Below are 23138 nucleotides of genomic sequence, written 5' to 3' on the forward strand. Positions count from 1 at the left end.
TTCCCTATGCCCTACCAAGTGCAAAAGACAGAGATAGAATATAGATCGACGTTCAGTGTAACTCAGTCTATAGACGATTATAGATTCTATCGAGGTGCATAGCGAGCGGCACAAAGATAAATAATATTGAACCATATAAAAATCATTTTATATTTTATACGCGTTATGGTAATAGTGTTTTTATATTATGTCTGAGCCACTCTCTATAATTTCGACCGCGGAGTATAACTAGTTTATCAGTAACAGTTAAACGTCAAAAATGTCAACAATAAAGCTCTCATAGCCTACTTGTATTATTTAAATTATTGTTTAAAACATTGTTTAAAATTATTTCATTCATTCAGAATAATTGGTAAACTAGTGTCATAATGTAAGAATATATTAAAATTTTGGAAAAATATTTATCCTTACAGAATAGAAGCTATGTAAATTATTTTTAAAGTTAAGAAGACGATTGGAAAAATGTATTCGACTGGAAGGAGGTTGGTGGAAAAATTTAGTTTATAACATTTTGCAATTTTTTTAACAAATTAGTATTTATAATTCATTACCTACGTTTTTTACGTTAATTATTATTTTTACTATGGCCGCAATTAAAAGTGTTAAACTTATAGTGTCTGTATTTTTTCTTTGTTCGATTGGTACTTGTTTACACTTTCATGGCAAACTTTGTTTGTGCTTAATTTTTAGTTGTTTAACACCCCATAAAAAAAACTCAGTAGACATTTGTCGATCAAATTTGGTATAAGGGTATTTTGATGGGTGTTGAGTAGCCTGGTAATATTATTTTTTTGATAAAAAATGCCTAACACCACTTTGTGAAAAAACGACCTTTTAAAAAAATCGTAGTAGGCCAGGTTTTTGTCACATCTGAGGGTTGCTTTCGCTGTAGAGCAAGAATAAAACGCTCTCTCAACGGTAATAATAAAGTATTTTATTGAAAACTAAGTTGTATAGAAAAAGACGTGTTGACGGTTTGAGGGTTTGCTGGAGAGTCCCTGTGTGTGAAGTCGGTCGTAGGTATATGGGTACGCATCTGGTCGCCGGCGCCAGTTCGCCATTGACCCTTCCTGGAACGCTGGTGCGTCCGGCGGCGCTGGCGCTCTTGACGTAATGCTTAAAAATGGGTCACTTGCGGCATGTGTACCCACATATCAATAAAATGTTTAGTAGAATATAACCTCCGTTCAAGGTACGACGTGTAAAAAAATTGGCTTGCGGAAAGTACACAGTCTTCTCATATTTCCAGAGGTGTTAACCTCGGGACACACTGTATTTATTTATTTCATATCGATGCTGTAGGAGCAATTGAATCAGAAATACAAAGCAATACTTCGCGATCTACAAAAAAAAAAAACGATTTCAACGTCAAATATTTTTTTTCTCCGTTACGATAAGCCCGTCACAACGTACTATTACACTCCGTTCATACGTACATCAGTACATAAAAATTACTACTGAAATTTAATATGTTTAGTTCCGCACCCCAGAGACTAAAAAGATGGCGTTCAACATCCATCTTGAAAGAGGCGACAGTCTAGTGCCTCGGTACGTGAAACCCATCATGAGGTACTGTAGACTTCCAGGAGGGTTATACTACCTTTCCATAGTCAGACCCGGAAAAAGGATACCTCTGGAAACGGCCATAAACATGGAAAACTACGTAAGGAATAACCTCACAATGTATTTACTATAAGGGTGTTTTTTAAATGAAGTAGCAAAAATGGTACCAGTGAATGTAGAGCCAAAAATAAGAGGATTGAAGTAAAAATACCTTATATGAAAGTTGCACCCCTGAGGCGATATACCCTCTTAAAGGAGGGGATTGAAATTCACATTTTAATTTTTTTCTTTAACATGGGGAAAGCTAGAGACACGAAACTTGGAACGAGCATCCTACTAATAAAGAGACAACTTTTCAATATTTGTTCGCTCAAATAAAGTAGGCGGATGTCATAATAAATAAATTGTTATTTATCATATTCATAAATTGACACTTTCTGTCAATAAGCTGGTAATTTAATAATAACATTAAGAATAATTTGCTATTAATTAATGAAAAATGTTTGATAACTTATGACTATGGGACATGTAAAGTTATTTATCTGAAATAAAATTTAAAAACAAGAAATGCAAAATTAAATTTAAGGAATATTCTCGAAATAATTTCCATTTTGCTGCAAGCATAACCTAATACGAGGGTGGTCTGAAAAGTTTCCGACCTAACAAAGATACAAGACATTTTTTCAGATTTTTTTTTTATTTTTCAACATAGTCTCCTTGTAACTCTACACACTTCTCCAAGCGATGCTCCCATCTCTGACCTCTGTAATCCGTCCAAATAGTACTCGGCGTTTTTCTCTGCAAAATAATTGTTCACAAAGGTGATTGCCTCTTCATTTGACGAAAATCTCTGTCCTCCGAGCGCAATTTTTAGATGAGGGAACAAAAAGAAGTCGCTTGGGGCTAGATCTGGTGAGTAAGGCGGATGGTCAAGCAGTTCAAACCGTAATTCGTGGATTTTCGCCATGGCAACCGCTGAGGTGTGAGACGGTGCGTTGTCTTGGTGAAACAGGATTTTCTTTTTCTGCAAATGTGGCCGTTTTTCCGCAAGTTCTGCCTTCAGCTTGTCAAGTAATGATGCGTAGTATGCTCCTGTAATGGTTTTTCCTTTTTGAAGATAATCGATTAAAATAACTCCATGACTATCCCAAAAAACAGTCGCCATCACTTTCCCAGCCGAAAAAACAGTTTTTGCTTTTTTTGGAGCCGGTTCCCCCTTTGCAGTCCACTGTTTGGACTGTATTTTTGTTTCGGGCGTATAATGGTGTATCCAAGTTTCATCTACAGTAATTAATCGGCGCCAAAACTCGGATTTATTGCGCCTAAACTGCGCCAACAGAGCGTTGGAAATGTTCATTCGAACACGTTTTTGGTCTAACGTGAGCAAACGCGGCACCCAACGCGCGGACAGCTTTCTCATGTTTAAATGTTGATTTAATATGTGACAAACACGTTCTTTTGACATGTTCATAACCTCTGCTATCTCTCTCACTTTAATTCGGCGGTCGTCTAGCACCATTTGGTGAACTTTGGCGATGTTTTCGTCGGTAGTTGCAGTTTTTGGACGTCCCGAAAGTTCATCGTCTCCCAAGCTCTTACAGCCACGTTTAAATTCAGCTGCCCAAAATTTCACTGTGGCAAATGATGTTGCAGAGTCCCCACACACAGAATCCAACTCATCTTTGATTTGCGTAGGCGTATTGCCTTTCAAAAACAAATATTTAATGACAGTTCGATACTCGATTTTGTCCATTTTCATAAAAACACATCAACTCACTCAAACGACTGTTACATAACAACTGCGCGTCCAAAATGGCTGAAACTTTGGTGAGTAACTGTCAACAGATGAACAACGAAATTCACTAGCAGCTTTTATTTACAAGTGCTGCCATCTTCATGTTGAGGTCGGAAACTTTTCAGACCACCCTCGTATGTTTAAAAGTAAAGTAAATAATATATTGATCACTCAGTTTCCTGTGGAAATAACCCACATGTAGTATCCTTAGATAAAACTAGGATTACAAATGACGTAAATGCAAATTATTGTTTATAAAACGAAATCAGGGTCAGAAGATTTTCATGAGCTTCATTCCACACAAGACTGTGAGAAACTTGCAGTTGCCTGGACACCTGTATTGTGCTTGTACCAAAGTCTTGTTCTAGATGTTCCAGTATAGCTTGCTCAGTTTCAACAGTTCGAACATTACGCCTTCTCCCGGCACCCTCACGATTGGGCTGAATTTTACCAGTTTTGCGAAGCCTGCTTTCCACCGAGGCCAATGTTTGTCTATGAGGAACCGGTCGGTTTGGATATCTTTGGTGGTATAATCTTACTGCAGCGTTGCTTTTTTTTCTGGATTCGAAAAACACTTGGAGCATGTCGACATATTCGTCATTGGTATAAATATTATTTGCCATAATTATTCTGATAATAAATTAATCAATTGGTACTAATTATTGGTTGACAGAAAGTGTCAATTTATTAATATGATAAATAACAATTTATTTGTTATGACATCCGCCTACTTTATTTTTACAAATACCCCTTTAGTGAACGATGACGCATCTAATTTTTTTACTAGAAAACTATCGGTTTTATCGAAAAATTACAAGAGGTAAAAAATTGGGCAATAAATCAGTCTTCCCTATAAATATTTTTAAATAAATAATTTGCTTCATATAAAAAATTTCTAATAAAATATTGCAATGTGGTGGACTGTTTCACTCCTTTATAAAATACGCCAATGATCGAAAAAATATTGAAAAGTTGTCTCTTTATTAGTAGGATGCTCATACCAAGTTTCGTGTCTCTAGCATTCCCCATGTTAAATCCTCTTATTTTTGGCTCTACATTCACTGGTACCATTTTTGCTACTTCATTTAAAAACACGCTGTATAATAATATTAATACGCCGCCCCAACAGGAACCTTTTCCATTTCTTTTAAACGCTTTTTATAGGGGCAAGTCTTCATAACCGGAAGCTGCAAAAACGTTGAAAGGCAGGGCTTCTTCCGGTTGCATTTGAATGAGTACAAGACTGTAGAGACAATCACTTGCCTGGCACCATTCGTAAGATATCTCTATTTTAACCTAAAAATAAAAATGCTGCTCGCCATTTTATCGCTAAAATTGAGAAAGTTTATGATAGGTGGCTCGCAATGTTTCATGTCAAACGATAGATGGCGCCAGCAGCTTTTCTTTTAATACCAAGCAAGTATTTAACAACACAGCTTGTCTAATATCTTATTCAAGCCGATAGATATTCACAACCTGTACTCCCTCTGGGGGAAAAACGAAAAACTGCTGAACAACTTGCAGCTCCGTTTCGAGATGGCTCTGATCACAGACTTATTTGATTATTTCAAAGAACCTTGGGCCTACGCCATCTACCACGACAAATTCGACCTTCTTCTAGAGGACCTGAACAATCTTATGACGTCGACAGTGGTAGGTACCCCTTTCTATTCTCTATGGTGGCACCACCGATTCCATCACTATAAATACTTGTTTTTAGGGGGTGCCTGGGTTCTCCTTGATATCCAACCTCATAGAGATGTACAAGAAGAACAAATGGAGAGCGGTAATCCCCTTTACATTGTAATTCCGGTGTGTCACAGGGTTTAGGCTTGAAGGCCCTCAACGCTAAATTCGGATATAAATTGTTTACTCTATTTTTGATTCATTTTTTACGCAAAAGATGTTTAACCCCAGACCCACAGACAAATTATATTACGCGTAAATGCCCATAGTAATGGGCCTATAAGTCAGTGGTTCTCAACAAATTTTCTTATTTTAAATTTGACTATTTTATTCCTAATTTCCCGCAAAAAAACTATTCATTACACGTAATAACAATAATAATAATAATAATAACATATATTTCCTCTAGTCAATACGACAATTGAATAGGAATAGTCAAAAGAAAAGTACATAAAGACAAAACTAATTTACAACTTAAGATTAACTAACACAAAGTTGATTAACAAAACATTCTTCCACAGAATAGAAACATTTATCAACCAAGTATTTTTTCAGAGCCTTTTTGAAGCTATAAATAGAGGTACAAATTTTAATATCATTAGGTAATCTATTAAACATTCGTATACCAGGACAGTTAGGTGAGTTAAAAGACAGATTACACCTAACAAATGGTATACTAAAATGGCAAGACTGGCGTGTATCAATTGAATGAATCTGATTCCTGTGGACCAATTGATTTTTGTTGACAAAAATATATAGACACATTTCATACAACAAAACAGAAGGCATTGTTAAAATATTGTAACAGACGAATATCCGTCTACAGGATTCCCTAGCTGACATTCCGAACATACACCTAATTACACGTTTTTGAGCAACAAATACATTATCAGCGTGGCAAGATGACCCCCAAAAACAGATACCATATCGCAAACGCGATTCTACCTGGCAGTAATATAGTTTCAGTAATTGATCAATGGTTAGGACTTTTCTGATATTTCGAAATTGATATGATACTGAATTTAACTTCATTACTAATTCGTTACATTGATTATTCCAAGTTAGACACTCATCCAGGGTTAATCCTACAAATTTCACAAGATTTGTGTTATTAATTAGTGTATTGTTAACATGAACATCAATACTATTACAGAGCTTTTGTCTATTGTGAAATCTTATAACCTGAGTTTTATTGATATTTAATAGTAATGAATTTTGACTAAACCAGTCACTCATCCTGGATATCACTGTACCGCAAGATTCAGATAATTTTTTATCCGATTTGTCAGAGATCGCCATTGACGTATCATCGGCATAAAAGTGAAAGACCCCGATCCTGAAAGCTCGTCTAAGTCATTAATGTATAAAAGAAACAGGACAGGGCCCATCACCGAACCCTGGGGTACCCCTGTATTGACTTTTTTAATTTCGGAAGTTACATTATCTATAGCAACATATTGATCTCGATCTCGAATAAAAGTTGCCACTCATTTCTGGGGAATGCCACCAATCCCATATTTCTCCAACTTGTCAACCAAAATGTCGTAATTTACGCAGTCAAACGCCCTACTGAGATCACAAAAGATCCCAACAGGGCATTCTCCAGCTTCTATAGCTCCAACAATATGACCATAGCATGAATGCATAGCAGTAGTGGTTGACTTACTGCTTATGAAGCCGTGTTGATTACTGGATATGATATTGTTATTAACAATAAATGAATAGTCTATGTAGAAAGGCATGTTCAAATACCTTTGAAAATGCTGAAGTAACAGTAATGGGCCTATAATTTTCCAGAAAACTGCTGTCATACTTCTTGAAAATAGGAGTTAATTTACCCATCCTCAAGCAATCTGGAAAGTGGCCAACAGCAAATGACAAGTTAACCAGATAAACCAACGGATGTATTAATGCATGCAAGTATTTCTTCAAAATAAAAGGTGGAATCTCATCATAGCCCGATGAGAACTTACAATTCAATTTGTTAAGTCAGTAACTCATACAACTCCGGCACAGTAAAAGGATTAAAAAATAATGACTTGCTTTTGACTGTCATGCTATCGATGTACTGCACGGAACCATTACTTTGTTGAATTTGATCAATAACATCACTAGCAACTTTACAAAAATAGTCACTGAACAAGTTAGCAATTTGTTTAGAGTCGGTAATAGACATGTTATTATCTTTTAAAACTATGTTGGGAGATCGTAAGGAAGATTTATTCGACAATTCAGATACAATCCACCAAGCTGTTTTTGTTGGGTTATTTGAGGTGCTTATTTTTTCTTGATAGTAATATTTTTTAGTTGACTGCACTAAATGATTATGTTTTATTTTGTTAACTTTATAAACTGTAGATAAAACGGGATAAGATAATTTTAAGTAATATAGGTCTTTGAGTTTTGCACTACTACGGCGCACGTCATCATTTACCCAATTTTTATTTTCACGATTGGGGCGACCATGAGCACGACGAGGAAAGTGTTTATTAAAACTATATAAAAATAAGTTTGTAAAAATCTTACATGCGTCATTTACATCCTCGGATAGATACATATCGTTCCGTTCTAGTGTTTCAATATTATCTATAAAATTTTGTATAGCGTCGTCACTGAACGATCACCTTATATTATGAGAGTTACCATATGCAAGGTTGTTTCTTGAAGCCCAGTCAAATAAGACAGTTCTATGGTCCGAAATACTATTATCTGTAACGCAGACAGTTGACCTCTCTGTGAAATTACAAAATATTTGGTCAATCGTCGTCATACTGGTATCCGTGACTCTGGTAGGCCATCTTACCATATAGGTTAAATTAAAACTAGACAGATTATCACATAAAATTTTAAAATCATTTGTAGGGACAGTATAGCAATCGAAATTGAAGTCACCACAAAGCAAAATGTTTATATTTGGTTTATAAATTGAATTTAAAACATCCGATAATTGATTTATAAAAATATGTTTATCACCTAGTGGAGACCTATAACAACAGAGTAAAACTGTATTTCCAATATCAAGCTGACAAGATATGGCACATATTTCAAAATGCTTGTCAATACAATATTGCTTTAAATCTATCTTCCTTACATTCAGAATATTCTTAATTAATATACCCCACCCCCCTTAAAATTCGATCTACAATAGTAGTCAGTTAAATTAAAATTGTTAAAATGACATGAATTAATAAACTCATTACACCAAGTTTCAGTTAAACACAAAAATTTTACATCAAACATAGAAGTATCAATGAACAGATCATCCAATTTATTACCATTTACTGATTGGATATTCAATAGTACAAGGCTGGGATTGAACATCATTTGCTGATATTTACCTTGTTCGGCTTCAATTCTAAAAAACGACTAATACATGTACCGTAGGGCCATAGTTTAGGATCGATGGCATCTTTGAAATTACTATCCAAGACGCTTACTTTAAAAGTTCTACATAATAGTAGAATTAATAGACTCTGCCGCTGTTTCAGATTTATGTACACGCTTAAGATTCACCCTGTATAATTAATTTCTAGCTATCTGCTGATCAGAATGACATAGTGGAAGAGAAATTCAACACCGCGTCGTACCCCAAACTCCTGGAGAAAAAATTGTTGGATTTTATAAGAGATCATTTGGACAGTCTGCCGATGTACGCCCATCCAATCATGATCAAAGCCATTCTGGAAGGTTTCAACAAGAGCCCGATGTTTTCGTACTGATCTTTTACAATATACACATTTATGTAATGTATCTTTATGTTTATAAAGAAATAAATAACTATAAAGAAAAATACTAGGAGCAATATTTCCACAGAAACGTCTGGATAATGCGAATTACGAGATAAATTCATTATTTATTAATTTATGTATATATTTATTTTACCGCAATCAACTGCTAACCTCATCCGTTAGTTGGTAACGCAGATAAATTAGTGAGTTGGATTCGATTCTCATTCCAAATGACTGAATTCACGCAAAAGGTCAAAATAAATGTTATACAACAAATAGCCGACGATAAATTCCAGATATTTTTAGACAATATATTTTAATTGCTTATAACAGCCTGTGTATATCAATTAGCCTTCCATCTCTTTCTGGCCTAAAAATAGCGTTGTAAAATTGTATTGGCAGAACCGGTTTCAAGATTTTTAGAACCTAGAACAAATTTTATAATCAATTTTATCAATTTTAATCAGGCTATAAAAGTTTTTTATTTAAAGATATTAAAACTATAAAATCATGTTAATAACATTTTATCTAATAGTTTAGAAATAAATTTCTGGTGTACACTCCTGGCCCTTTGAAAGTGGACGATTTATTTTTCTAATGTAATGTTGTCTACTTCTTATTATGACAAGTTTTTATATGTCAGTGTCATTAGTAGTTTGCTTGGTAATTCAAGATGCCGCGTTTAACGGAACCAGAGAAAGTGGGAACTATAACTTTACTTCAAAATTATTGGTCACTGCGGATGATCTGCATGTATGCAAGAACAGCATATTTAAACTCAAAGAAATATGGATTTCGGAGGGTCACGTACGTTAATTATGTTCACAGAGGTGGACGTCGAAACAGGCCCGGATCCAGAGGGGGTGGCGATGTGGCGATCGCCACCCCCAAAGCACAACATTTTTTAAAGATCTTCAATTTCTCCAAACGGCAACAGGCAGTTAGTCGATATTAATGCAAGTCCCCCTTCCTAACCTACACCTTACGTCATCAAAAAAATAACAACAACAACAACAACAACAACAATAATTTCAGTCTTGCTCCGATGCTTCTGTCCGTGTCTACCCACCAGATTATAAGGTATTCGGAGCCTTATGTGAAACCCACACAACGCAGCGATGGATTCTCAATTAACGATTGGGCTTGGATAAGCTACTAAAGTCCCGATATTTGTTGTGACTATGCTGTATCCTCAGAATTTCACTTTCAAGCAGGATAATTGTGCAATTCACACCTCAAGAGTTGCGTCAGAATAGTTCATTGATAACAACATCGATGTTTTACCTTGGCCCTCAAAGTCCTGGGGATATATGGTGAAAAAAATTTACGGCAGAAACTTCCGTCCAGTTAACGTCGAAAAACTTTGGGAGGCAATTGAAAATGCATGGGACAACATCACTGAGGATTATAACAAGAACATTAATTTTATTAATGCCATGTAGATTGCAGTGTTATAGACCAAAATGGTGCTTGGACAAAATACTAACTTTACGAATCGCGTTTTTTTGAAGATGAAGTGTTTCATTTTTAGATCTCTTTGACGGCGAATGAATGGCTGTTAGAATGTATAATATATTTCAGTATTGGAAAAATAAATAATTTGCTACCTAATTTGGATTTGTTTTGCTCACTAGAACTAGTATGATAGACACACATTAAATTTGACATAATGACAGCCGATTTGAACCTCACATTTTCAAGTCAGCTTCACAAAGGCCAATTATACCCCTTAGGGGTCAAATTTGGGTCCCTTACTTTTTATAATTTATACTGCTTCCGTTTTAGAATCAATTCAACAATGTAAAGTGCAAGCTTATGCTGATGATAACTATATTATCATTTTGATATTAATGATCTGGATGAACATAATTAAAAATTAAATTCTAGCAAATCAAAAATATTTTTTTTTGGTACTAAGAAAAAGGTGCAAATATTAAGACTCAACTTTAATATTATAATTGATTGTATTTCAATTCCTATTACTGACATATAAAAAATCTGGGAGTGACGCTTGACAGTAATTTACGATTCAATCAACATGTGAAAACATTACTTTAAAAATCTTATTCTTCACTTAGATTAATTTATAGTAGTCGTCATATTCTGAATAAAAGACTTAAAATTATGTGAGTCACTTGTTCTCTCCTATTTTAATTATTGTGATTATGTCTATGGTCCATGCCTTAGTATACAAGAAAAAAACAGAATTCAAAAAGTTCAAAATTCATGTTGTTGCCTTGTACCATGACAAAATTGTAGAAATCAAGTGGGTCAACATGGAGAATCGTCGGCGTCACCATCTTGGCAATCTTGTGCGTAAAAATTTAACCATTCCTTCTTATCATTCATTAGAAACTAAATTTTTTAATCCTTCAGTTCATTCGAGGAATATGCGATTTAAAAATACCTTTACAATGCCACATCATCGTAGTGCACTATTTAAAAGATGTTTTACTTATATAGTCCAGGAAATATAGAGTTGGACGCGACTTTTTGTTTCGGCAAGCTGAATTTATCACTATAGATGCTAAATATTATGTACAAGAACATATTAGTTTCCACAGTCATAAAAATGGGGAGAAGATTGTTTACAGGCTGGTTAATTGTATAATTTTGACGTAAATATGACTTTTGAATTAAACATTTATAAACTGCGTTATTATTACCAGAACGTTTAACGTATTAATTAACCACCCTGTAAACATTCTTCCCCCAATTTTTATGACTGTAGAAACTAATATGTTATTGTACATAATATTTAGCATCTACAGTGATAAATTCAGCTTGCCGAAACAAAAAGTCGCGAAATGGTCATTACCCAACTTATTTTCCTGGCCTACATAATTCTATCACTTTATACAATTCTCTTCCTGATAATTTTACAATTTTTAATATTGACAAATTCAAGTATAAATTTAAATCATATCTATTGAGTGGAGAGCTGATTTTGTAGTTTATAGTCGACGATTTTTATTTTGATTATTGTTAGGCAATTGTATTTTATTTTAATTGTGTTATTGTTTCTTTTCTGAGCGATTGTCTGCTGTTATTTATGTATTTTGATATTACATGATATCGCATGCATATGGTTGAGTGTGAATAGCTTTTGCTAGACTTCGCCATCGGTTTGCGAATTTTTCCCTTTATTTTTTCTATTTCTTTATTTTTATATTTACATTATCTGCTTCTAATAAAGACGATTTATTATTATTNCTGGGAGTGACGCTTGACAGTAATTTACGATTCAATCAACATGTGAAAACATTACTTTAAAAATCTTATTCTTCACTTAGATTAATTTATAGTAGTCGTCATATTCTGAATAAAAGACTTAAAATTATGTGAGTCACTTGTTCTCTCCTATTTTAATTATTGTGATTATGTCTATGGTCCATGCCTTAGTATACAAGAAAAAAACAGAATTCAAAAAGTTCAAAATTCATGTTGTCGCCTTGTACCATGTACAAAATTGTAGAAATCAAGTGGGTCAACATGGAGAATCGTCGGCGTCACCATCTTGGCAATCTTGTGCGTAAAAATTTAACCATTCCTTCTTATCATTCATTAGAAACTAAATTTTTTTAAACCTTCAGTTCATTCGAGGAATATGCGATTTAAAAATACCGTTACAATGCCACATCATCGTAGTGCATTATTTAAAAGATGTTTTACTTATATAGTCCAGGAAATATAGAGTTGAACGCGACTTTTGGTCTCGGCAAGCTGAATTTATCACTATAGATGCTAAATATTATGTACAATAACATATTAGTTTCTACACTCACAAAAATGGGGGAAAGATTGTTTACGGGTTGGTTAATTGTATAATTTTTAAGTAAATTCACGTATTTGCTTATAACTTTTTTCCGTTCATTTCCACGAGAAAACAGTAAAGTACTTTTTTTTGTCTATCTAAGATCCATAAAACTAGCCCTCGAGCGTCAAAAAATATTGATTAGATCAAAAGTTATAAACTGAATTAATTAAACATTTATAAACTGCGTTATTATTACCAGAACGTTTAACGTATTAATTAACCACCCTGTAAACATTCCCCCAATTTTTATGACTGTAGAAACTAATATGTTATTGTACATAATATTTAGCATATACAGTGACAAATTCAGCTTGCCGAAAAAAAAAGTCGCGAAATGGTCATTTCCCAACTTATTTTCCTGGCCTACATAATTCTATCACGAGAATCACGTTTTTTTTCGGTTCTGTTTTTTTTTCACGGTTGAGATGAAAACAGTTTAGCAAAGTTGGCTGTTAGCAGTCAAGGCCTCCCAATGTCGGACGTAACCGAGTTTAATAATTGTTTTTAGGTGTATAGGATGGGTGAACATCGATTGTCCATTGTTCAGGCTCGCGAGTTGAGAGGCCTACTATGACTGCACTGCCTTTTTAAATGAAATTTAAATAGTCGTTAGAGTTGCAAAAAACGGCAAAGATTATTTTAATTTCAAAAAAATTTTGACACTTTTAACAATATAGTCCAGATAACACACTGATATAAATAAAACACTTAAAACTTACACTTGTGTCTTCAAATAAATGTCAGTTAGAAATTTTCAAATCTCTGCACAGGGTACTTTTTACAATAAATGTTCTTCTAATTACCCATTAACTCCCGTTAATTCGGCGGACTACTTCGCACCAGGGAACATGCCGAGCGTTTCAACATTGAAACGAAACAGCTGATTTCCCCAGATGTCTTGAATTTTGCAATTGGCTTTGACGCAGCAGATCCCAACTTTATTATCAAAGTGCTATGGACAGATGAGTGACTGTCTTTTTAACCGTACTGTTATTTTAAATAGTAGTAAAGTACCATACTACTCATTGAAAAACAGTAAGTCACACAATAAGGTATACGTACTACAAACTGCATAATTAATTGAAGATAATACTAAAAACTCGTCGTTCACTATGGATTAAAAGCGCGTTAAAAGCTATGTTAATGATCGAATATTACGGTAGATCAAGATTCACTCTCGATTTGTGGATCAGTGGTTAGAAGCGGTCCGAAAAGGGGATTAAATGATGATTTCTTTTTAGCATAAATATGCATTTAAATTTGTTTTAATCACGTATTCGTATTCTACTCGTTTTTCCCTATTTTCAGTATCTTCCCTTAAAATTAATAATACCTGAATCACCCTGTATATACCCAAAGATGTGTTAAGCTTTAGATTTATTATAAGTGCTGTAACATCAAAAATACAATTTAAATAGTTTTAATATCAAATACACGGCTTATCGATTTTTCTAAAGGAACTACATCTTTGAATCTTGTGATAAAACTTTACTTGATGCATTCTCAAAATGTAGGCACCTTAAGTGGATAAAAATTTAAAAAACAATTTGCGCACAACAGAAACTATGAAAAACTCATCACATAATAAAATTGCTATAGTCTGTTTGGAAATGAAAGAGATAAGAACCGGCCATGGGCGTGGTAATATTTCGTTTCAGGTAATTATCGGGTAATGACAGGGATTGGAAAATGGACTATCTACAGACTTTTAAAGGAAACAAAAATTGAACAAGATACTGTAAATCCACCAAAATCATCTACAGGTAGGTCAAAAGTCGTTATAGATGATTTCTTCAAAAATGTCATTCGCAGAAAAGTACACTCATTTTATTTTAAAAAAGAAATACCAACGCTAAACAAAATTTTAAGTGAACTTTCAGAGGACAACGATTTGCCAAAAATCAGTAGAAGCAAATTATGGGCCGTCTTACGAGAGTTGAATTTTTGCTGGGAAAAGCAGAACAGGAAGTCAGTTCTTATCGATAAAGATGAAATTATTTGTTGGCGAAGATCCTACTTAAGATCAATTAGAAAATTCCGTGACGAAGGGAGGAATATTTATTATCTAGACGAAACTTGGGTCAACGAGGGATATACTGTAACAAAAGTATGGCAAGATAAAAATGTAAAAAGTTTTCGACAAGCATTTTTGGATGGACTTTCAACAGGGTTCAAGGCACCTTCAGGTAAAGGGCGAAGATTAATAGTGACACATATAGGTAGTGCCAGTGGTTTTGTAGATGGCGGTTTACTTTTATTTGAATCTAAAAATACAGGTGACTATCACGAAGACATGAACGCAGATGTTTTCGAAGAGTATTTTACACAGATGTTGGATCTTATTCCTCCGGGGTCTGTAATTGTCATGGATAATGCCAGTTACCATTCACGGCAGACCGAGCGGACGCCTACGACTGCTTGGAGGAAAGCCGATATAATTCAATGGTTATCCGGAAAAAACATTTCTTTTGAAACAAATATGGTGAAAAAGGAACTTTTGACACTTGTCAATCTTAATAAAGATCAGAAAAAATATGTTATCGATGAAATGGCAACAAATCGCCAAATAACGGTACTACGGTTACCACCTTATCACTGTGAACTTAACCCAATCGAATTAGTCTGGGCGCAGGTAAAAGGAGATGTAGCGCGAAATAATACGACGTTTAAATTAAGTGACGTGAAAATTTTGTTAAAAAATTCCTTGGAACGAGTAACTGCAGATAACTGGCAAAGATGTATACATCATGTACAAAAAGAAGAGGAGAAAATGTGGGAACTCGATAATTTAATTGACGTTACTGTGGAACCTATCGTTATCAATCTAGGAGACGAAGATAATTCATCAGAATATTCAGAGGATGAATTTTAATATACCTACTTTTTTATTTTCTTTATTGTACATTTATACAACACTACATTTACTCACCATAATTTGAATTTTCAAAATACATATATTTTTGTGTGGAATAAAAGTCTATTCATTAAATTTAAATAAATATTTTGATAATAATATTGAATAATTTTATTTGAATTACTAAAAACCCTCTTAACCCGGTTATGATGCTTAAAGTAGCCTCATGTTTTGAAATGCTGTTTTTATATTGTTTACTTATAAGAGAAATGGACCGAGAAATTGAAGCGGCATAGACAAAGACGGATTGTCGGGGATTAAATTTTAGCTACCTGCTACAATTTAGTACAGTCCGATCGCACAAAGTTTTTTTAAAAGTACACCTCATCTATACCGAAAATGCATAATATAAAAATATTGAATATAAGCACCAGTACTACATTTATTTACGATTTGCATACATAATGAGCTTTTATTACTCTCTTTCATTTCTAAACAGACAGTTTTTAAGTTTTACTCGAAAAACAGGTTTTTTTCGAAAAATATAAGATAGTAGTAATTTGTAGAACATTGAAAGACGATTCCGAAAATATCATGGTTGTTACCGTAAAGCAGTGGCGTACTATTTTATTTAGAAAAATATGACACCAATACCCTGTATCTGCGTCACTGAAGCATGTAAATTTTAGGAGAAACCCTCAGATTTTGGACAATGTTTACATAAATACATGTGCCCAATTTCAAATTATTTCACTTACTAGTTTTTGAATTATTTAAAAAAATTAAAAATATTTTTTGAAGCTTAACACCCTGTATCTTTTTAACGAAGCGTCCTAGATAAAAAACTTTATAGGAAAGACTCCCCTTAAAATTCACCAAAGAGTACAAGGTTTCATTTTTGGTCACCATTTATGAATCACCCTGTATAGAAAAAAGTGCAAACAAATATTTTAGTATTTTTTATGTAGTTTATCACGGCATTCTTAGAATTTTATAAACCGTCACGTTTTTGACATACGAAAACAAGTAGTTTTTTTAATGGAACACCCTGTATATTTTTACATTATTTGAATTTACGTATTTTTCTGAATCATTGAATTCTTCATTAATCCCCTTCAGTCAGCGGCTTGACAAATATTATTAGACGAAGTATATTCTGAACGTAGTATCTCCAGTAGTATTATTTAATTGAGAAGGCAATGAAAAGGGTATAATGCCTTGTGATGGCAATTAAAACTTATGTGAAATATGTTATTGCTCTTTCTGAGCCTGTTTATAGCGCGTTATTACAAAATGCATTTTTCTATTAATGAAAAAATTTGACATAATTTGAGCATATATTCGAAATAATAAAAATGGCGCAGCTGCCCAGCGACAATATAGACAGGAATTTGGCAATATTAGAGAAGTTCCATGCAAAAAAACATTTGCACGAATTTTTAGAGAATTTGAAGAATGAAAAACTATAAAAAGAAAATTAAGGCATTGTGCTAAGAACGAAGACGTAGAATTGAATATTTTGTTATATGTTCTTGAAAATCCCGAAAGGTCTACTAGAGAAGCAGAACGTGACATGGACATATCTAAGACACAAATTGGGATTTTAAATAAAAATATTTAAATTTAAGCCGTTTAAGTGCCTCCTAGTGCCTCAATTAACGGAAATGCAAATAATTTCTCGAAGAGCGTATGCAGATTATATGTTGCTACGTTTAGAAAATGGTGATGATGAATGAAATTTTTTTAGACAAATACTTTCAACCGATGAGGCAACATTTACCACACGTGGGTTATGTAATAGAAAAAAAACTCACATTACTGGGCTACTGAAAATCCCCATCATGTTCCTCAAAACAAATTTCAAGGGCATAGTGCAATACACGTCTGGTGTGGGATTATTCAAAACAGAACTTTCGGTCCAATATTTTATAGACAGAATTTAAATGGTAAATATTTGGAACAATAAGCTGGGCTGTAAAGAGTCCAGAACTTTTCCATTTTAGATACTTGTTTTTGGGGGTAATTTAAAAGAAATTGTTTATAAACGACCCCATGGTAGCCTTGAGGAAATTCAAAATAATATTACCTTAGAAATGCATAGCCTTAACGCAAATTCAGAAATTATAGAGAACCGTAATCAAAATTTAGAAAAGAGGTATAGGCTGTGTGTTCAATATGACGGACATACCTTTGAGCTGTATTTATAGCAATTTTAATAAAATATGGATTATTGTTTGTTAAAATTAAATAGTTAATAGTTGTTGTTTATCAGTTTTATATTATTATAGAGTTTTAATTGCCAACACCAAGGCATTATACTGTTTACATGACCTTCTTGATTAAATAAAACTATTGAAGGTACTACGTTCAGAATATCTTATTTAATAATACTGGTCGAACCGCTAAAGGGATTATATGATTTATATGTATGGTTAGATTCAGAAAAATACGTAGATTCAAAAAATCTAAAAATATATAGATTGAAATTTCCTTTCAAGCCATATAATCATTGTTAGGATTGCCGTTACTACTTTTAGAGATATTTACAATTTTCTATTTTTTGGACAGTTTTTCTCGTATCAGACCTGTTGTCAAATTGGCCATGACCAGAAACACTCCAAAACAATTAAAAACACTTGACATTTGTCAAGTTAGTTGTCAAATTATTGTTAGGTCTGCAATAGTTTTTGCTGAAAATTTAAATAAAAATGCCTGGGGATCGTTTAAATTATACTTATGAAAATTATTTTATTTTAAGTTGTTTGTTATTTATGGAAAAAAGCAACAGATTCTTTACATGTTCTTGAAATTACTTTGTCACATTTTCCATCAATAACAAGCAAATTAAAATAATCCTCAGACATTCTTATTTAAATTTTCGGCAAAAACTATTCGGACAACAATAATTTGTAATAAGGCTTGAAAGCTAATTCTGTATACGACAGAGTAAAAAAATACAAGGTGTTCCATTTAAGTTAACAAAGTTATAGCTGTTTGAAGTTATCAAAATGTAACGGCAAAAATGAAACACCTAGTATTAAATGTTTTAATCTGTTGGTATACCGTAACTTAGTGTATGTAACCTATGCACATAACAGGTACCAAAAATCCGCTTGATATCACACTCCTGAAAAGAGTTACTAGCATCTCCGCGAACCCTTGTATTTGTCAATTTTTTTCTTTAAAAATTAATATCTCAAAATCTATAACTCTTAGGTATGGGGAATATTGCATAAAGTGACCCTTAAATTTCACGTAGAATACGAAAATGTAATAATATATAGGATGATATTAGGGGGGGGGGGGCAATTATAACGGACCACCCGGTACTTTTGCTATTATTAACTTTTGCACTACTTTACAAAACATCCTGTAAAGTCCCAATTACAGGATTATGTAAAACAGAAAACCTTAACTAAATTTAAAAAGAAAAAAGACAAACTAACATTAAATATAAAAATACAAGTACAAAATTGAGCAATCAAATTATAAAATACAGTAGGTAATCAAAATATAAAATCCGGACAAAAAAACTTAAGTGTAAACAACAATAGAGAAATAAAACAAGTAAACTAACATACATGTTTATATTTTTTTATGTTTTTCATAGAATGAAAAAATATATCGAGTCGATCTTCATACTATTGATAATTGGAAATCATTTGATATAGGGGAGATGCTATTAGTAAATTAGTACGAGGTGTAGGTAATTGTCAAGCAGAGTGAAATCTAGAATTAAGTCTAGGAACATGATATAAAATCCTTGAAACTAACGAGCCTGCATTTAAAGTGTTATTTATAATTTTTAAAAGGAATATAATTATTGAAAACTACGACAGAGACTATTAAAATTAAAACAAGAAAGCAATACTTCTTGAGGTGTACCACGAGGAGGATACAGTCCATAATGGCCCATTTACACGAGGCTATTTGTCCAATGACAAAGTTGAAGGCAATCCAATAAAAATTCAATTGAAATTTACACGTAGGCCAGTCCGCCATCCGCCGGGCTAGTATCTTTGTTTAATCTATGGTCTAAGTATATACGGTTGTGTAGAATGGATAGGGCGAAAAGCTTTGAGCTAAATTGAAAAAAGTATTAATTTTAACACAACAGGAAATACTCAAAATAATAGAGGAAGAATCAATTGTTGAAAGAAGGTGGTGGGTCAGACCATGGCTAGCCAGAAGATCCACAATGGGCCAATCAAGGCTTATCTTAAGAGAATTAGAAACAGAAGATCCTGAAGAATATAAATTGTGCATCTCGGCACTCCATTTAGACAAAATCATGTTGAAAACTTTGCAAACCACACAAAAAACCAAATCCAAGACACGTGCGCCCGGCAAAAACATAGGCGACTGGCTTACTGACTAGGTGGCTAGGTGGCTAGGCTAGGCTTGGCTAGGAACGTACGTTCTCACAAATACCATTACACAAGCCAATCCACTTCTTGAGTGGTGGGGGACGCTATTGGCTCCTAAAATTAGAAACCGTTCTAATTAGTGGAGTGGCTTGGGACCATGGCTGGAGACATTCCATTTACAGGACTGTCTCTATTTACACGATGCCAATGTTGGATTGGCTTAGTGGAATGTCTTCACAACTGGCCTTGTGTAAATGGGCCATAACTAATAAAATGGATAGTCTTTAAAATCTCCATTGTACTTTCTACTCGTATAATTAAATATTATAAACATTGTAAATTGGACTCCAAACAACCGATGCTTATTCAAGTTTGCAATGCACAAATGCTGCATACAATATACAGGGTGATTCAGAACTTATCCAAAAAAAAAATTCTGGATGTACAGGGGACCCTTACAAATACAATTTTGTAAAGAAAAAATTAAAAAGGTCAGTTCGAAATTGATTTAAAAATACACTTCTGCACGGCACTGGAAACTGGTCCACTGTAAAACCTGACCTCGCACAATGCGACCGGTATGGCGGCGCGATAAAAACGGACAAAAACTTTCGCAAGGAAAGAAATATGTAAATAGAATTTTATCGCACCTATTTTATATCGGCAAATTCAAATGCTTTTGCCTTTATTAATTATTATTAACAAAATTAATTTGTGTTTTTAAATAATAAAATCATTTGACATACCCGATGCTGCAACAGCAATTGTTCAAAATTTTATCCACTCACGTGTATACACATTTGGGTCCGTCTTACTCACTTTCTACGAACTAACACAAATGATGTCTTGCTTCACCATAACACAAATACTTCACCATAATACAAATGTTGTCTTGCTTCACCATAAATTAAAACGATATCAATCAACTCTGAGTTGCTATACACGCAAGCCATTTTTGACACTAACTACTAAAAAACTGATGTAAATAACACAGATAACAGGTAAAAACTACCGCAACGACGGATTTCAGTATTAGGAGTCACATGGCTCTCCACGCGTATTGCGAATGACGCTAGAGACTACAGTTGTCCAGCTATGTAGTGGTTTAATGTGCTATAACTTCAATAATTTTTTTCTCAGAAACTATAAGGATTTTACAAAATTTTTTTTTACAATATTGACTCCATTTCTCATGCCGTATCTATTCCCAAATTTTTTTGGATAAGTTGTGAATCACCCTGTATTTAGAACCTTTACGTTCTGAGTCCTTAGAATTACGAAAAACAAAGCCTAAATTCTCATAAGCAGATGATCTAGTATCAAATGTAACACCAAGGTCAGTAAATTGCGTAACTCTATTTAAAAAAGATTCACCAAGTTTATAATCAAAATCTAGATTAGTTTTGCGTCGACTATAAGACATAATTTCACATTTGCTTACATTCAGAGGTAAATTATTACATGAACACCAACTGTATAATCTGTCAAGATTATCTTGTAATTTAGTACAATCAGTAAAAGATTTAACTTCCAAGAACAACTTCAGGTCGTCCGCATAGGGTAAATAATTGACATCGAAGCATCCAGTTAAGTCATTAATAAAAATAACAAACAGCAGTGGCTCCAGGATTGATCCTTGCGGAACTCCTATAGATTGATGAATTTACATGATTGAAAGACACGATAGTGCGCCTAATTGCTAAAATGCGATGTCTATTAAGCCAGGTCATCCATTTGATAAGTCGGTATTCTTCATATCACCATATTTTATTGCTAATTTATTGCTAATTGCTAATAAAATATGGCGCCGGGTAAATGCCTGTATCTTCATTGGTTCTGGAGATATAGGTGTGGGTGACCTGACTTAAGTATTAAGTCAGATTATCCACTTTTTTCTAGGGAAGGGTGGAGCAATAATTTTTTTTTTGTGTAATAAATTAGCAATAAATTAGCAATAAAATATGGTGGTATGAAGAATACCGACTTATCAAATGGATGACCTGGCTTAATAGACATTAAAATGCGATTTAAATAGAGGGAACAGAGCATGGGAGATACCATATGACTCCAATTTCAATGTTAATAAATTATGACCAAGCCGATCGAAAGCTTTGGAGAAATCGGTGTACAGTATACACAACATCAAGCTGACTTCTTGCATCCAAAGCTTCAGCAATAAATTGGGCTTTCTCCACTAGATTTGAGGTAGTTGAACGACCACTCATAAATCCATGTTGTTACGGAGATATTGATTTTTCGATATGCAAATAAAGTCGATTGTGTAAAATTATTTCTAACATTTTTGAGAAGTTACTTATAATAGCTATGGGCCGGTAGTTAGTTATGTCGTTCTTAGTACCTTTTTTTTATTAATTATGTTAAATGAGGAAAACTTTAAGTTCAGATTGCGACGAAAATAAAAATACTGATAAACAAAGTAATACCTACGCGATCATTACAACCCTGTTGTCACCATAGAAACGAATAAACAAGTTCCGCTTTCTATTGTTAACGTTTTAATCAATAAGATACCAAAAGTGATTTAGCCAAGTCCTTGCGTAGCTCAGACGCTTGTTAAAAAGTTAAAAGGAAAAAGTGGAGCCAATTAAAAAATCGTCTGTTAAACTGTTAACCTTTTGACACGCCAAGTGCTACAAAATGAAACGTTATTATTTTAAGGAATTCCTTAATTGGCGACAACAACGAGTTTCACGAAATAATTAACTATGGAATTAAAAAAAATTGCCTCAATTGTCCACATCTAACTACAGTTCCACCTGTAACTACGTACACCGTTTCGATGATATGTTTTATATACAAAAGTACACAAATAAACAGCTACAAAAAAATATGTAAATACCTACGCATCGTATCGAATAGTACCAAAATACATATCGTACCTAACTGATCTTTAAACACTTTTCTATAATCGTATTTTGTACTTGCTGCAATTACAACCACAGCCAACCATGACCTCCTTGTTGGAATAGTTTGCATCTAGTTTCACGCGACGTGGGTAGATGCAATTGTTTCTCAAACAATTTTGTCACAGTTTACTTCTAAAAATCTTTAATGACACGTACTTAGGTATATCGACTGCCTTGAATACGGCGTTTATTTGACCTGATTGAAACAAAACTACTAAAAGAAATTTAAAAAACATAAAATTGTATAATAAACTCTGTGCTATTTATTGCCCTCGTAGCAGAACCTGGAAAACATGCTATAAATTCAAGCTGATAAACAAAATGTTGTGTAACAATCGCCCAGGGCTGCCTCATTTTTGTAATGACGCAAAATCTCGTACAAGTACCTATATAACATAAAT

The 23138-nt window shown here is 33.6% G+C and overlaps 2 protein-coding genes across 2 annotated transcripts in view; one reads left to right on the forward strand and one right to left on the reverse strand.

Annotated features, from left to right (window-relative positions):
• LOC108908022 (TBC1 domain family member 1) overlaps positions 1 to 23138 on the reverse strand; it is a 115103-nt gene that overhangs the window by 84047 nt on the left and 7918 nt on the right. The window lies entirely within an intron of this gene.
• On the forward strand, positions 1483 to 8763 carry LOC108908025 (cilia- and flagella-associated protein 61-like). Its single transcript, XM_018711925.1, has 5 exons — positions 1483 to 1663; positions 4523 to 4633; positions 4817 to 5011; positions 5079 to 5144; positions 8578 to 8763. Exons 1-5 carry the CDS (start codon positions 1502 to 1504, stop codon positions 8761 to 8763), a joined length of 720 nt encoding a protein of 239 aa, XP_018567441.1. The 5' UTR covers positions 1483 to 1501.

This window comes from Anoplophora glabripennis, unplaced genomic scaffold (assembly GCF_000390285.2).
Source record: "Anoplophora glabripennis isolate ALB-LARVAE unplaced genomic scaffold, Agla_2.0 scaffold225, whole genome shotgun sequence".
In the NCBI taxonomy this organism is placed as follows: Eukaryota; Metazoa; Arthropoda; class Insecta; order Coleoptera; family Cerambycidae; genus Anoplophora; species Anoplophora glabripennis.